General features: G+C 45.1%; 2 protein-coding genes across 8 annotated transcripts in view; one reads left to right on the top strand and one right to left on the bottom strand.

Moving 5' to 3' along the window:
- LOC116845164 overlaps positions 1–17,044 on the top strand; it is a 414,324-nt gene that overhangs the window by 265,750 nt on the left and 131,530 nt on the right. Inside the window, exon 1 of one of the 4 annotated variants that reach the window (XR_004378199.1) lies at positions 15,008–15,100. The exons of the other annotated variants lie outside the window; for them this stretch is intronic. The gene's annotated coding sequence lies outside the window, so the exon portion shown is untranslated. Of the gene's footprint in view, positions 1–15,007; positions 15,101–17,044 lie in introns of those variants that run through there. 4 annotated transcript variants of the gene reach the window in all.
- Positions 1–17,044, bottom strand: part of LOC116845162 (irregular chiasm C-roughest protein-like) — a 323,432-nt gene that overhangs the window by 284,758 nt on the left and 21,630 nt on the right. For 3 of the 4 annotated variants that reach the window (XM_032817540.1, XM_032817542.1, XM_032817541.1), the window contains exon 1: positions 13,347–14,667. The exons of the other annotated variant lie outside the window; for it this stretch is intronic. In XM_032817540.1, the coding sequence (XP_032673431.1) occupies positions 13,347–13,465 (119 nt within the window). In that variant the 5' untranslated portion in view covers positions 13,466–14,667. Of the gene's footprint in view, positions 1–13,346; positions 14,668–17,044 lie in introns of those variants that run through there. 4 annotated transcript variants of the gene reach the window in all.

The raw sequence follows: 17,044 nt of genomic DNA, 5'->3' as shown, positions 1-17,044 counted from the left end.
CTAACTAATGCATCAATCTCGAAATAATTTCAAGAGAGATCTAAGTGCTCTTCATCTCAACAAACGTTAAAATGATTTTCAAATGCGTTTAGTATTTATTTTAATGCCAGGTTGTCGCGCTGCGCGTGTTTCTTCCTTTGAAAGTCTGAAAATTGCGCAATATACGAGAGAGAAGGAGAGGAAGGAGAGATAGAAAAAGAAAGAGAGAGAGAGAGAGAGAGAGAGTCGCCGGCGGCGAAATCACGCTGACACTGCGCCGTTCGCAGAAAACTTTTCCGTCTCTAGATGAAATGAACTTTATAACTTGCTGTTAACCTTACGCCACCGTCTATGTTTAACATCGCGTCCGTTAAATTGGCAATGGCCTACTTGCGGTGTTACTCGCTTGATCACTGATTTAACGTGCCGAGAGCGACGATAACCCGGCGGGGAGTATCGGGGTTTTTCGATAACGGAGAATTTAGCCCTCCGCCGTCCTCCACGCCGCTTTATTCCGCTGTAGAGCACTTTTTGATTTTATTTCACGCTCTCGCCTTTATGGTACACGCCGGCCTCGCTTTTTCAGCGGGCTTAGGGTCGACAATCCCGAAATTTTCAGGTCAACGGACGTCCCTGCGCGCCGTAAATACATTTGAAAATAAGCGCGTCTGCAGGGGGCAAAAGAAAGAGAGAGAGGGAAAGAGAGAAGTTCGAGATGCATCCCACTAAGATGATTCCACTGAACCATTGAAAAAAAAAAGTTTGGTAATACTTACCAAATGCGTTTTACCATATCATTTAGTAAATAGTAACCAATATGATAAATGCTACCAAATGTTTGGTAATAATTACAAAATTGTTAGTAACATTAACTTTTATATAGTAATATTCACCTCTTATATTTAGTTGATACTATTTCACTAAATGTAGTAATTATAACACAGGCTGGATAACTATTACCAGAAATTTTTCTCAGTGCACTGATCGCAATAGACAATTTAATTACTGACACAGGAGAGAATATAAGGGGAAACGAGAAAGTGGAGATTAACGAGATAGGAAAAGTCATATGATGTTGGGAAATACTTTCATCAAATTTTCGGTAGTCGAGAGATCCGACCGCCGCGCATTTTGAAAGAGCTGCAGCTCGTTTGCAGTTTACACAGTCCTGACGAAAATATGTGAAGGAGACGAAGCTGCTCCGGTTTTTCCGTTTTTAAGAGATAAATGAAGATAAAGTTGGCAAAGAGAACCGCACTCCTTGGTCCGCGGTTACTTTGACGGATTTGAAGAAAATTTTTGCCTGACGAGATGTCGGACATTAATAATTTTCGAGTTATAAATAATTTATGAAGCCGTCCAAGGAAGACCTTTTATCGAGTGAGCCTCGGCTACAGACACAGATAATGGGAGCCAATTCTCCCCGCTTAATTACAAGTCAGTCTTAATTTAACAGAATTTTAAGTTCGGGGTTAGTTAGACGAAGATATTCAAAGTCGAATGTTAAAAAGTTATTAGAAGGGACGGCGTTTAATCAAATTCTACGCTCGGGGGAGGGGAGGAGGAGGGAATGGACTCCAAATTGGTCAAAGAATCCGTAAATGAGAAGGAAGCGAGAAATTCGCGTCCCGTGTATATCGCTTACTTGCTAATTTCAACTTTAGCCCGCGTGGAGGACTCACGCGACGTCCCGTGACTCCTGAAATTCTCCGCCTTTTGCCGCTCTCACGTTGTAATGTCATGAAATTATGAAACATCACATGTGTACACGTAGCTCTATACGAAAGCAGAACGGAATTGGAGTCGCGTGCGCGTCGTTCGCTCGGGATCCCGGATAGAAATTAATTGGGGTTTGTCCTAAGTATGTAAAAGTAACCAGGGTTCTAACCAGGGATGCCCTGAACTAGGCACGGCTTCACAGGGCCCAGATATGTCCAAAATTCTCGATAGAATTTCGCGAATAGATCATAAGTTGATGGTGACATGGATGGCTCGAACAAGGCCTGTGCTATAATAAAACTCGATCAGGGACAAGTTTGCCAATTCTTGGAGTAGTTTCAGTAAAGAAACGATTATTCATTAATAAGTATTTTAAAATGAGTGTTACTATATATTTTAAATAATTAAAATAAACATGAATTTTTAGCACTACAAAAGTTTTTAAATAAAAAATATGTATGAGTAAATTAGCCAAAGAAAAAGTGGAAAAAGATGTCTAACATTGATAAGAATAACAGTATTATATACGAAAATGTCATATGTAATAAGAAAAATTGTATGAAAGTTTTAAGAAAAATTATGTCAAGAAAGAATTTAATATATATTTTAAAAATGAATATATCAAAATAAGGACTCCATTCGTTTTATTTCAGTTTAGTTAAACATAGGACCAAGATAGGGCCTAGTTTTAGATTTACAAGTCCAAGCGCTGATTTGTAAGAACGTCTCTGTAAAAGTTAATAAAGTTAATCTGTCTTTACGGAAGTTTCGACAGAAGCAGGAGAAAACTGTCTGTAGGCCCTTTCTAATCTCTGTTTTAAGTTTCTACCCGGAATATTTTTCTTCGCGATCGCGAGGGGTAGGGGGAGGCGACAACTTTCCCGAAAAGTCGACTTGGTTTCGCGGAAATGCGCGTCAGGCAGGAAGAACTTCACCGGCGCGCAATTTTATTATCTTTTCGAATCCCCGCCGGGGTGAAACGCGTTTACTCCGGCGTTGTTAACTGTCGTGCCGTAACTATTGCCACTTAGATTACGGACTTTACGCGACGACTTCAGGCTTTTTCCATCGAAGCCTTGATTTATTGCATTACACTTGGTACTGACGCTTACACTACCGCGGCCCCTTCAGCCAGCTCAGGGTGAGTTTTATTTACTTTTAGCGAATCGATCGACCGCGGGGTTAGTGCAGGGGGAGCGGTGGCGGAGAGAGAAAGAAAAAGAGAGAAGAAGAGAGAAAGAGAGAGAGAGAACAGGAGAGACTGGGTTGCTGCTGCGCGTTAACCCCCCCGGTGAAGCGAGCTTACGTGGTCCCGGCACCCGAGCCTGGCCTTTCGTTCTTCTAACGTTATATCATCGCCTACTTTCCTCCACCCGTGAATTTACGTCGACAGATCGGCTCGGGGATCGACACGATTCTCTTTCGCCCGTGATGCTTTACGAACCGACACGCGCAAAAACACATACATACGAAAATACAGAAATATTGCGCGCGAATCGATCGAGTTTCTTTCGACCGTGCGACACACGCCGCGCTCCGTATGCTCGAATTTCAAGGTCTTAAACACGAATAAAGATGAAATCTTTCTTTCTTCCGCGCTTTCTTGCTCTCTTTGGAAGTTTCGTTTTACGAGCCAACACACGTTCATTCGCTCACACACACACACACATACACACGTTCATTCGCTCACACACACACACACACACACACACGTTCATTCGCTCACACACACACACATACACACATTCTCTCTTTTTCTTTCTCTTTCTCTCTTTCTTCCCTCTCTCTCGTTCTCGAATTAATGAGATAATTTGTTTCGCAAACTGCACGTGAGAAACGGGGAAATTCGCTAGAAGCGATACAATAATGTGTCGTCGATTTGAAAAGATGTCGTGACTTTTTAATTGAAAGAAATTCAACTGTTGGCACAACTTCTGCCTTACGGACTTAGCATAATCTTGCGCGGGAAAGGGAAATCGGCCGGAACTTTTCGCAATCGAGTCGGTTCGGCCTGTAAGTATTAACTCCGGCGAAAGTTCTCGAGATGGTTCGGGAGAATACGTCGATAATTCTTATGGCTGAAATCGAACTTGATACAAAGAGGACAGACAAATATATCTGGAAAGACAGAAAGAGAGAGAGAAAGGGAAGAGAAGGTTATAGCCTAATTTTTGTCCGGGGATTACATATACAGGATGTCTCACACTCTCCTCCGGGAATTTTGTGAGGATGTAGAACAGGTTGAGGTGAATATAAAAGTCCTATACCGTTTTGCAATATTCGCAATAATTATCGAGATATTAATTATAGAAAACTTGTAAATGATCATGCAGAATATCGTAAATGAGTATAGTAGCGACTACTGCCGTCGTGTATTTATACTTTAGGTCAAATTAAACAAAAAAGTTCTCTACTATTTTCCAAATAATCACATAGATTTTTAATTATTAATTAAAGAAGATGAGTACATTATCACGCAAAATCATGCAATAATCTTCTTTAATTAATAATTGAAAATCTATGTGATTATTTGGAAAATGGTAGAGGACTTTTTTGTTCAATTTGACCTAAAGTATAAGTACACAACGGCAGTCGTCACTATTATAACTTATTTACCATATCCTGCATGATCATTCACACATTTTCTACAATTAATACCTCGATAATTATTGCGAATATCGCAAAACGGTATAGGACTTTTATGTTCACTTCAACCTGTTCTACGTCCCCACAAAATGCCCGGAGGAGAGTGTGAGACACCCTATATATGCCTAACCATTCCTTCATCAAGTGTGTATACTAATCGAGAGTTACTAAAAATTTTCAACCTAAGGCATTCGTTTTTCAGTCGTGACTATTGATTATTCGAAGAATATCGCAGTATTTATACTTAAATTGTACTTTTTAGAAGCTATAAGATAGCGAACATAGTGCTTTTATCGTTATTCATGTTTTATGATTATGTTACCACTAGTGTTACGATTTCGCCTAACGCGTGAATGGATAGCCGCAATTATGAGCGCAAACAAAACATCAAGCTGTCCAAGTGTCACATCTGCTTAAGATCGTTGCGGTTTCTTTCGAATAATCAACAGTTGACTATCAACCCTATCTAAAAACAAATGCGTTTGGTCGACAATTTTTAGTAACTTTCGACTAAGACATAGCTAGGGAATGGTTAGGCATGTATGCCATCCTGTGCACACGGCGAAAACAAAGTTGAGAAGTGCTCAGACTTCTCAACTGTACTTCGTACACTCTACTAAACGATGTCCACGCACATTTTTCCGGATGAAGTTGATCGTCACAATTGAGAGAGACACCGCTGACGCGTTCGCGCTGCAATCAATTGATAGAGGGGTGTATTTAAACCTTCAAAGTCCACAGGTTCGTAATTTAAACTACGGGAGGATAACAATATTTGAGTGTTGTATTAACCAAATTTATTTTCATGTCCTGTGCTGTCGCTTCGATTCGCGTCATAACTGATTGCAGCGCGAGCGCGTAAGCAGCGTCTCTTAATTCGTGACGACCAGAAGCGCTGCGCAATTTCATTCGGGAAAATGTGTGGCCACCGTTTAGTAACTGAATATGTACTCCCATTCTTCATATCTAATTGACAGAGGACTTCCCGACAAATTCGAGAGATACAGAAACCTTTTGGAGAAAAGAGGAACGGTGGCGATGCTCGGAATTTCGAAAATGCCTCGTTTCTATAACTCAAACGTTTCATTCCCGCCGATATATCGGGGTCCATCGGTCGCGTTTCATTTGGTTCACAGCACCGGGTAATTTAGTTGGACGAGAATTAACAAAAATGAAAGCACGAATGTTGTTAATGTCACCGAGCATTATTACAGTCTCTTTCTCTCTCTCTCTTTCTCTCTCTGCTCTCTCCCTTTCTCTCTCTCTCTCTCTCTCTCTCTCTCTCTTTCTCTCTCTGCATCGACGAGCTTCGGCGCAACGCAACAACAACTATGCACTGACGATTATAGGATCTGAATTATTCACGGTACAATCCGGACGTAATTCGATCACACATACCGTACGTTTTATCAAGAATTAATTTTCATTCGGAGAACCATAATTAATAGCAATCTGTAAATAATGAGCGACAATAATAATAGAGCGAAAATAGTAATACACTGGTCGCCGGGCGCGTTATTGATTATCATCGATAACGGGCCGGCGCGATTAAATAAAAGGGCCTTTCAATTGACGGGATTGAGACAATAACGCGGGCCGAATCTCTCTTTTCCTCCCTCTCTTTCTCCCTCTCCTTCTCGCGCGCGCACGCGAGAAAGTTACGCGAGATTCATTCAACGCAGTGTAATCGAACGCTTCATTAAGGGAAAGAGGAAGAGAGAAAGAGAGAGTGAGGGAGAAAGAGAGGGAGAGAGAGAGAAAGCGTTGGCGTCGCAATTCCCAGCTGCTAGCGTGCATCTCGAGAGGTCTGGAGCGAATCTTTGTCGTTCTCTCTCGCTCTTTCCCTCCTTCTCTCTCTCTCTCTCTCTCTCTCTCTGTCTCTATATACCTCTGCCTCTGTCTGTCCTCCCGAGTGTTTTCCCGAACGCATTCTTACCCATCGACGGCGTCGTCGTCGTCGTCGTCGTCGTCGTATTATTAAATCGCCGCTCCGTTCTCGCGCGCGGCGATTGCCGGAATTAAAATTCCAGCGACGAATTCCATTTCGAGTACGCGCCTACGCGGATTCCCTCGCAATCCTCGTGTCCCGCGAGGCTCCAGAATCTTTCCCGGCGACGTGTTGGGCGAGGAGGAGGAAGACGCGCACCGCCGGGGCGAGCACGCGAGGACGCGAGGACGAGCACGCAAGGACGCGAGGACGAGCGCGCGAGGCCCGCGTATGGCTTCGTTTTATCGAACTTATAAAACCTCCGAGAGATCGCGGTTCCCCTCCCTCCTCGCCCCCCTCCCCCCGCCCCTCCGTACTATTAAGTGGAATTAACCTTCCGGTGAGAATCTTAAGATTCCGATTGCGCCAACTTCGCGCGCACCCCCGGCGGAACTTTGCGGCGGAACTCTCATTGCGGGCATTCGCGGCCCGCAATTTAGATTTCTCATTAAACGCTCTGAAAATCACCGATGGATGCACGCGAGTTAACCGTAGTTCCCCGCGCCCTCTCCCCTCCCCGCTCGCTCACTCGTGCCGGCGCTCGGACTTAATTATTACGGGTTGTTAGCTTATCGTGTAACGTACATATGTAAAACACACAGAAAGTAATGGTACGGATCGTGTTATCCGAACTATCGTCGTAATTCTCGGCTATAATCCTGAAAGATATATTGATCATACGGCGTGTCTCGAGTCGATTTTTGTTTGCAATTCAGCGAGAGAGAAAAACGTATGTGTGTATATATATAGACAGTGTGTATATATATATATGTGTGTATATATATATATGTGTGTGTATATATATAGACAGAGAGAGAGAGAGAGAGGGAGAGAGAGAGAGAGGGAGAGAGAGAGAGAGAGAATTAATCGGCTCATAGCAGTCTTTCAATTCACGCTATCAAGTATAGACTTTCATGATTATCACGACTGAAAAACAGATTTGATTATCGAAACCAAAATTTGATTAAAATGAGATCAACCAAATGTTTGGTAATTGCAATAAAAAAATTTAATTGCCGTTATTTTGCTTTGCTTAGTGACTAAGTAAATATATTACTGAGAAAATAAAACAAATTCTTTAGTTATAATTACCAAATGATCTTTGATCCCATTTTAATTAAATTTTAGTTTTGTCAACCAAATCTTTTTCTTAATGTGAGACAATCGATGATGGAAAGTCTACGATTTGTTTTAATTACACTCAGGAAGCATATATGCTGTATTGAATTATCTAAATAGACTTTCGCGATTATCACGACGTGAGATAATTAATGAGGGAAGCTTTACATCTTTTTAATTACATATCTACGAAACAAATATACTATATTGAATTAATGACTAAGTTTACATTCAACACAATACATTTTTTATCATATTAATGTAGCAACAAATTTATGAAAAACCCCACTCAGGCTTTTCCATATTATGTAAATTTAAATAATTTTTTATATTATTTTGTACTTCTTTTGTATCTCCTTGTATTTCTTTCGTATTTCTATTTCATCAATCTGTGTGATAGAGATATGAATACTATATGACCCAGTTATAAGGGACACAACCCTTACAAGTTGAGTAATAAAGTTACGGTCAAATTTGCATATGCACCCTCTCCCCTCTCTCCTATCCAGGTAATTAGTGAATTTATATCATACACTCGAAGAAAAAGACACGATGATCTTCGTGTGTAACTTTTATTAAATTTGTAGGTACATCAAACAAAAAATATGATTAATAGCTGAAGTAACTATAATTTCAATTAGATCGACCATCCTTCTCCACTCAGTGTACATGACTTACTTTGAAGCAAATCTTGATCATTTTTTTCTCGTATTTTTATCTCGTCAGTCCGCGTGCGATAAATATGAATATCCATGTGAACTACAGTGGAAAAAGGATTTTGTTGTCGAAACGAAAATTTTATACACCAGACCAGAATTTTTGTTAGTTTCAACCAAACGATTTAATTGCCGTTTGTGTGTTTTGCTTTCTCACAAATATATCCTATTTGACCCAAGTAAAAAACGCGGCAGAGCCAGCCGAAAACCGCGTGTACCAAATACTTTCAAATCCGTTTCGACACTTTCAAACACATTTCAAGCCGAAAAATAATTTTCTCAGTGTGCTTAAAGAACGCGAGCCTTGCAGATCGATTAAGATCGCCAAATTTACGCTCGCCTGTCTATCCGAGCCGCTCGGAGAACGAAGGAACGCGGCGTCTTTCTCCTTTCCCTTCGTTCTTCGCCCTCATATCGCGAATGCAAATTTTTCGTCGCCGTAAGGACGCGCCTCGCGAGCAAACAGCGAGCGGCGTAACGGGCCGTATCGCGCGCCGTCGTTAATACATTCCGTCCAGGTGTGCGAAGGATAATTGATTTCACCGCGAATTTACAGGATCCTGGTGTGTTGCCTAAATATTTCTACACTGTTCGAGCAACGAAGGCGGTAAACGTCCGACACGATACGATCTATACATTCCTGCTTCCGGTAACAAACACGGGCCCGAATATAGAGACATTAACCCGCGCTCGCGCGTTGCACGAGAGAAAAAGAGAGAGTGAAAGAGAGCGCTTTCGGCGCGCATATTAGAAACTATCCACCCGACCGACAACGCTTGCTGGCGGGATATTATATCGAATATTGCGTTACACTTTTATTGTGCTGTCCGGCTGACTGGCTAGCTGGCTGGCTGGCTGGCCGGCCAGCCGAGCGACCTGTATTCCCGAACGTCGTTCCGCAAAAATCAGACTCCGTAAATAAATTAAGCCCGATGAAATTTTCAGGCGTCCGGGATCGATAACACCGCCGTAAGGTCGAACATCCCCCCCCCTCCCTCATATATCGCGAGAGCCAACAAAATCCCTCAGCAAAAATAAACGGGCGAAACACTTAATCTAAGCATCTATCGGTCACCCTTTACTCTGATTCTCGTCCGCTTACGGCCGCTCGTGGCTTTCGCCCTGACACCAACGAATCTTCTCTCTTTCTCTCTCTCTCCCTCTCTCCCTCATTAATAGTACCGTCGACCATTAACTCGGTCATTTATCATCGGCCGATGTGGCGATCTAAAGCGCATCTTGGACCTTGGTAGCGCCATATTTATACCACCCCTATCTGTATCGATCGCGCAAATTTCTTCGAGGAGGTGGAGACGGCAAGGGTCACAGGGGCCAGGGGGGGGACGGAGAAATGGTGGAAAGGGACACGAGGTAACGGCATTTAATTTCACAGCGTGTCACTTAACCCTCCGCCCGGCGGACGGGTCCATTAGGCCCGCACCTGTTTCTGAAAGTATGCTCGCGTAGTCATTCCAAGGACTCGCGAGCGAGCCATCGCTACCACGCCACGCCACGATATCTCCCGCGTATGCATCAACGTTTATACGTGTCACGTAATACACCGGGAAATTGCGACGTCCTCCTGGCGCTGCGCAGCATCCGATTACATGGGATAATTCGCGGGAAGCAGATGCGGCTCCGATGAGGGGATCTGGACGATCGGCTAGCCGCGGGACTGATTCCGATCCGACCGACGGCGTCGGCGACGCCATGACAACGGTCTCTCCTTGCGGAAAATCCGCGTTTCAAGCCGAAGCCTCCTCGCGCGCTCCCTCCCTTCGCGCTCGTTTTCTCGCAGAATAGACAGAAGTATGTCAATTTGACGGCAGCTTGATTAGTCGAATTGTAAAGGTCGCGTTCCTTATGAGTGGTTCATATTGGCATTTATGTTTATCACAGAATAACGAAATAGAAATGAAAAAGGGAATATCGACATTTGCCTAAAACGATATATCGTGCAAAGTATAACATGATAAGCTTAGTGTGAGCCTCAGTGAATTTATTGCTGCATCAACACGACAAAGAAATGTGTATTATTGAATCATGTGAATAATAATTTAATTATAATTTAATAATTAATAATTTACTAATTAATAATTTCATAATTTTATATACTTGCATAAAAATATAATTGGAAAAGAATTGCAAAGTCCATCATTGACTGCCTCTCACGTCGTGATAATGATAAAAGTCTACCTGAGTTGGTTATTTACTCAGACAGGTGCACACAAATTTCGCAGCAACCTTATACTGGTCGACTCGTAAAGATTGTATTCCTTATGAGTCGCTCATACGAATGACGAAACAGATGATCAGAATTTGCTCAAAGCAGTACGTCATGCGAAACGTAGCATAGGAAGATCTCAGCATAACTTTTAATAAATTTGTAGATGCATCAATATATAAAATTTACATTATTGTGCATGGGGTGTAAATTTAATGATTAATATTTAATATTTGTTTCATTAATGTAACTGCAAGAACTGTCAAGTTCCTTTCTCTCATTTTTCTATCATTTTTCTATTATTTTTGTCTATTTAGGTAATAAGGTTTTTATGAGTTATCACGACATGATGAATCTACGATGGAAACTTTAGAATCTTTTAACTATATCTATACAAATATACCGCATACTCTGAATTAATCATTAAATTTACATCAGTAATGTACTATTATATTGATGCATACTTCTTATATTGATGCACTACTTCTTATATTGATGCAGAGCAATAGATTTACTCAAAGAGTATCTCACTGACAGATTACATTTCGCATTACATTTTGCACGATGTATTTCGTTTGGGGCAAATTTTGACAATTTTTTTCGTACGCCTATTTCGTCATTTTGTGTATTAAACACGAGTGCCGTCACTCATGAGTGACGCAACCTTTATAAATCGAGTAGCAATTTTTCATTAACTCGCGTGATTTATGACGCACGTTAACTTACTAGTGTGTTAGAAGAGTCGTGTGCAAATTAAAAGGACATTTTTCGCTCAAATACTCCTCTTAAAAAGAGGAAGGAAAGAACGTTACAGAATTATTTGCATAAATGGAATTTTTTCAGCAAGATTTTATAAATGCGCCAATTGAACAAGATAAAGCTTCTCTCTGTGCACGAGCAGTTTAAGCATTGAGAGGCCTGAAAGTAGTCAAATTTTAAGTAATGATACAATTTCCACCTATTTTAATTCTGATAATGACGAAATTTCCCTTTTCATTTTCTTTAGCGTCAAAAAAGGTTGTATTATAGACTTCAGAGTATCAAAATAGATGTTGAATAAAATAGTGAGGCTGAAAGTAGGATCAAAATTTTGACTCGGGTAGCTCAAATAGAATCAAAAGAGTTTGGTGTAGTATCAAAATGAAATAGTGAGTCTGAAAGTAGGATCAAAATTTCGACTCGGACGAGTTATACAGACAAAAGTGACTTACACGCAAAATTGTGAATATATCATCGTATTGTATAAAGTCGGCCAGGAAATGTGCGTCGCAAGCAAACCCGTCTGTCCGGATGCTTCGGCGAATTTCACGAATCGCGTGTGCGAATTCTTGCGAGGATACCGTCCGCCTCCAAATTTCCCAAGGAGACTTTTTCGCGCGCGAGCTCGCACGTTCGCTCGCTCGCACGCTCGTTCGTTCGTTCGTTCGTTCGTTCGTTCGTTCGTTGGCTCTCGCGCGCGCGTCTCGGCTAAAATCGTATATCGCGACAAGTGCGGAATATTGATCTCGTGAATATTTTAAGGCGTCGAACATACATACACGCGCATATGTACGTACATACGTACACATAACCGCGCCACGGGCGCGGAGGAGCGAGCGAGGTTGTCACTAGAATCCCCATAGATTATTCCGCATTGTGGCAAATGCGAGAGAGAACGAGGAGATAGCGTGCGCGCGTGTGTGCGCGCACGCGACACGCGAGAGACACGCGCGTTTTAAATGTTGCAAGTTCACCGGGCGCCGGATGAAAAGTGAGTACACCCGCGACACTTGCATCGGGTTGCGCCAAGCGCGCGACAAGATATTGAATTTAAAACCTAGAGAGATATCGAGTGACAAGATATTGAATTTAGGACCGGGAGAAATATTGACGCGCGCGCGCTCGCGACGCGCCGCGCGGCTACAACGCAATTTTTCATTAACTCGCGTGATTTATGACGCGCGTTAACTTACCGGTGCATTATAAGGGTCGTGTGTGTGCGTTTTGTGAATTAAAAGGAGCACTTCTCGTTCGAACACTCCTCTCAAGGAGAGAAAGGAGAGAGAGAGAGAGAGAGAGAGAGAGAGAGAGAGAGAAGGGAGGAAGGGAAGGGAGAGAACATAAAGGATGGCGACACTTTTTCAACAAGATTTTATCGACGCGCTAATTGAACGAGACAAAGCGAAACTCTCTGTGCACGAGCAGTTTGAGCAGTTTGAGAGGTATGAAAGTTGTCAGATTTTTTAATACAAGTCGCACAAAAGTAATTTACAGGCAGAGTCGTGAATATCATTGTATTGTGTAGGAAATCTTGTTCAAGAAATGCGTTATAAGCTTCATGCAAACCAACTTGTACCTCTTGATAGCTTTTAATAAATAATTTTACGAGAAAGAGAGAGAGAGAGAGAGAGAGAGAGAGAGAGAGAGAGAGAGAGGGAGAGAAAAGAAAAGCAGAAGAGGCTCCCGTTATATTTTGTCGTAAGCGGCAGCAATATCCATTCTTATCAAGCGGAATGGGCCCATATATTCGCGTATTCGTGGTAGATTTCGAACGATACGCTCTGTAACGGCGTATACAACTTTACGACGATGATAACTCGACGTCGCTAAAAATTGATACGGCGTTCTTCAAGTGGATGCTCCTTATGTATCTAAATTTACGCTCTCTCTCCTCTCTCCTATTGTCGTCCTTCCCCAAGTCCGACAGGTTTGCGTTTGTGAAACGGCACCTGACACGAGATTCCGCGCGTGTGGATTATTATCGTCCCCCAAGTATTCCCGTCCGGACTACTGCCCGAAATACAAGCGTGCTGGCTAGGTAATACGATCCGCGCAGGTACGCCGTGCACTTCTCGACGCGGCCCCGGCTCGAGACTTGCAAGTTTCTTCATTTAGCGCGCGCGGGGTGAATTAAATCGATCGCGTAATGCCGCGAGAGAGATCGCGGCCGCCTGCTTCCTCGGGACACGCGACTTACCTCGTTATCGCGCATCCCCCGGAGGATCCGTCGGCGGCCCGGGCGGCATCGATCGTGGATCGCCGCATCCTCGGTGCCAGGGTAAAATCCCTATCGAGCGCACTGGAGTATCCGGCCATCGCGCGTAGCTCCGAGATCCGTGGTAGCGCCGACACTATACCGACATATCCCTCGGCGACGAATTCGTCGGGACTCGCACGAAGAACCACTGACGCGCGAGCTGGCGTGTGTGTATGCGTGTGTGCGTGCGCGAGTGAGTGAGTGAGTGAGTGAGTGAGTGAGTGAGAGTATGCGGTGTATATATCCGCGCGTGTATATGTGTGTGCGTGCACTGCGTATATACGGTGTGCGTGTATATAATCCCGCACAAAACGCCGCTGTGTCGTGGCCGGAGGAACGTAGAATCCACGGACGCGTATCCCACGGGTAACTGTCACACACGTGTTACACGGGCTGCACACACTTGCGCTCTCGCAGGAGATGAGACGCGCGCGCGGCGAGTCACGGGGGGTCGCGTGTGCAACGTCGCTGTATCGCGTTTATCCTCTCCGCCTCGCCGAGACTACTCAGCGGATCCTCGCGGATACACCTGCCTGATGCAGCAGGACCGACAGAGAGCTGCGAGCACAATCTCTAAAGTCGTATCCACGATCCATCCGCGGCTGGACCCGATGATCCCGCGGACTCACTCACACGAACATGATCATTCTAGACACCACCACTGGCGTCCATCGAGGACGACGCGCGTAGGCTGGTATCGTCAGGACGAGACTGAAGCACCCTTGGCACCCGCGAGTCCTCTCGGCGACCCGCGGCGTTCACCCCGCGGCATCACGACATGTACTCGCGCGTCCACCAACGACGGTCGCTCGATCGCGGTCGGCTAGCTGATCGGTAGTCAGTCGTCTCCGTCGGTCGGTCGCTTGGTCGACGGGGGTTGCTCGAAACGAGGACCCACGAGAGTGCGACCGGACGTGGACAGAGCGCGGGGGAGAGAGAGAGAGAGAGAGAGAAGGGGGAAGAAATAGAGGTATAGAGAGAAAGAGAGAGAGAGAGAGAGAGGGAGAGAGACGGAGACGCACGACGACGACGACGTAGCTCGATCGAACTCCTCGTGCACTTGAATCCCCTCGAGGCTCGGCGGTGAGAGCGAGCGAACGGCCGCGCGACACGACGCTGCTGATGTACAACGCTCGTTCAGCAAGGATAGACAGACAGACAGACAGACAGAGAGAGGGGAAGAGAGAGAGAGAGAGACTGGGTAAGGGTTGCTCCGGGTCCGAGACTATCGCGTCGCGTTCGTCGTCATCCGACCCGCACGGCAGGCAGCACGAAACTACTGGCGGTCCCTCCGACGAGCGTACTTTCACCCCCACCACGCTGCAACCTGGCAACCCCCACGCGACGCTAGGTACACGCGCCCCTTACCCCCTCCTAATAATGGGCACGCACCGAGCTACCCGGAGCGTGACACACGCTCACGCTCTTGGTGGGGGCTACGGTCGCGTGGCGGATGCCCCACTCGGAGGGGATGCTATGAAGTTGGCGGCGGCGGCGGCGGCGGTAGCGGTGGCGGGCGCATGCGCACGCCACGCGCCGTACGTCGCTTCCGCCACCGCCGCCGCCACCGCCGCCGCCACCGCCGCCGCCGCCGCCGCCACCGCCGATGGCTCGTCGTGCTCGTCGTCGTGGCTCGTCGTCGCTCCAGCGGAGGATGGCTCCACTGCGCGCACGGCCTCGTGAAAATCTACGGGGTAAGTGCGTACGTATGCGCCGCGTACAACGAAGGCCGCGAGAGTGCAGGGACCCCGACGGCGCGCTCTCCTCCGCGCCCCGCTCTCCTCTCTCTCACTCTTTCTCTCTTTCTCTCTCTTTCTCTCTGTCTAGCTGGCTGGCTGGTTGTCTCTTCCTCTCAACCGACCGACCGACCATGCCGCGTCGACCGCGATGAGGATGCTGGCTAAACGCAGATACGTGACTTCTGTCGGCCGGCGGCGGGAGTGAGAGCGCGCATCACGGGGCGAATTACACATTTTGCGCGCGCGGCATCGGGAAAGAATTCCCGGCGACTCTCTCCGCGCCGACACGCGATGGCGATCGCGAGTTGTCGCACGCCACGGAGTATAATAATCGCGTCGTGCGTAACCAACTCTGACAGTTCTCCAAAAATTTCGCGGCGACTCTCACTCATGTCAGTGGCATTCGTGCTTGTCGCATTGAATGAGACGAGATGGAAGGAGTTCAGGTAGACCTACGGGATTGTCTCGACGCGAGACAATCGATTATGGAAGCTGTACAATTTTTGTTAATTGCGTTTGCCAAGCAGATACACTGCACTGGATCAGTCATCACATTTGCGTCGTAGGTCAATGCAAATCTTCCTCCGTATCGATGCAACGACGGATTTACTGAAAACTCATACGAAGGCACACGGAAAAATGTAATATTTTCATGTTAAATTTTATGAGAAGATACTCATTATTCTTTTCGTGCTTCTATTTACGTGTAAGAGATGCGATCGATCTTCACAGATCGATAATATATAAAGTTATCAAATGTTTATCTAGGAACACGGAAAAGACCACACACGGGAGAAATTATCAAAATTCGCTGAAAATAATGTCATGTTAAAATGTAACGTGAAAATCTCAGTGCAACTTTTAATAAGTCTCCGTTGCTGCATTAATGTGACCAAAAATTTGCATTACTGCACAATGTAAATTTAATGATTAAATCAATACAGTATATTTGCCTCGTAAATGTAGTTAAAAACAATGCGGAGTTTCCATCACATCGATTATCTCACGTCGTGATAATCCCGGAAGTCTATGTGAGAGGTTAACTACCCGTGCACGCAGAAGCATGCTGAAATTCGGCAACAGCTTTTCTCGATTCGCAGTAGTTCCGGAAATGAGCGCCGCGTACGACACTCACATATTATACATCACACGGACCGACGAGATGAAAATACGAGAGAGAAGAATGATCGAAATTTGCGCGAAGCGATACGCGCGTCATGTAAAATGTAACGTGTGAGAATCTGCACGTAACCTTTGATAAATCTGCCGCCGCTGCATCAACCGTAATTGAAAATTGACGTTGCTGAACGATGTAAATTTAATGATTAAATCAATGCGGGTATATTTAGGTCACACATAAATGTAATTAAAAACATCGCAGAGTTTCCATTATCGATTGTCTCACGTCGCGGTAATCGCGAGAGTCTATCTGGGTCGACGACGCGCATTGCAGCAGGCGCCGCGCTTGCAATTTCTATCGTCCCCGGCGCGCTTCATCAGCGCGCGATCGCGAGGCGATCTCGTGTATCTCGTACGCTTAAACGACCACTGCGAGTGCCTGACGCATATTTTTTTTTTTCCCCTCTTATCTTGAGGACGGAGGCGCGAGCAAACGGGGGCGGGCAAGCGGGCATTCGGGGGATGATCGCCGGGCTCAATGTATATTCCTCATTTAAATGAAGCGTTAGAAATTGCGGATTATACGCCGGATAGTATTCTGCAGCTCATTTATGTTGTTGCATTGTTGTGTAGTCGGTCGGAATGTTATGATGTTAAACTCGACGGTTAAATGTTTAATATTCAAATTATTAGTTCTAGCCGAATGGAATTCTAGCTTCTCTCTCTCTCTCTCTCTCTCTCTCTCTCTCTCTCTCTCTCTCTCTCTCTCTCTCTCTCTCT

Source organism: Odontomachus brunneus, unplaced genomic scaffold (assembly GCF_010583005.1).
Source record: "Odontomachus brunneus isolate Ranch 3 - 2012 unplaced genomic scaffold, Obru_v1 Obru_scaffold_049, whole genome shotgun sequence".
Taxonomy (NCBI): Eukaryota; Metazoa; Arthropoda; class Insecta; order Hymenoptera; family Formicidae; genus Odontomachus; species Odontomachus brunneus.
The sequence above is the reverse complement of the archived record's forward strand: the minus strand, read 5'-3'. Positions and strand labels throughout refer to the sequence as shown.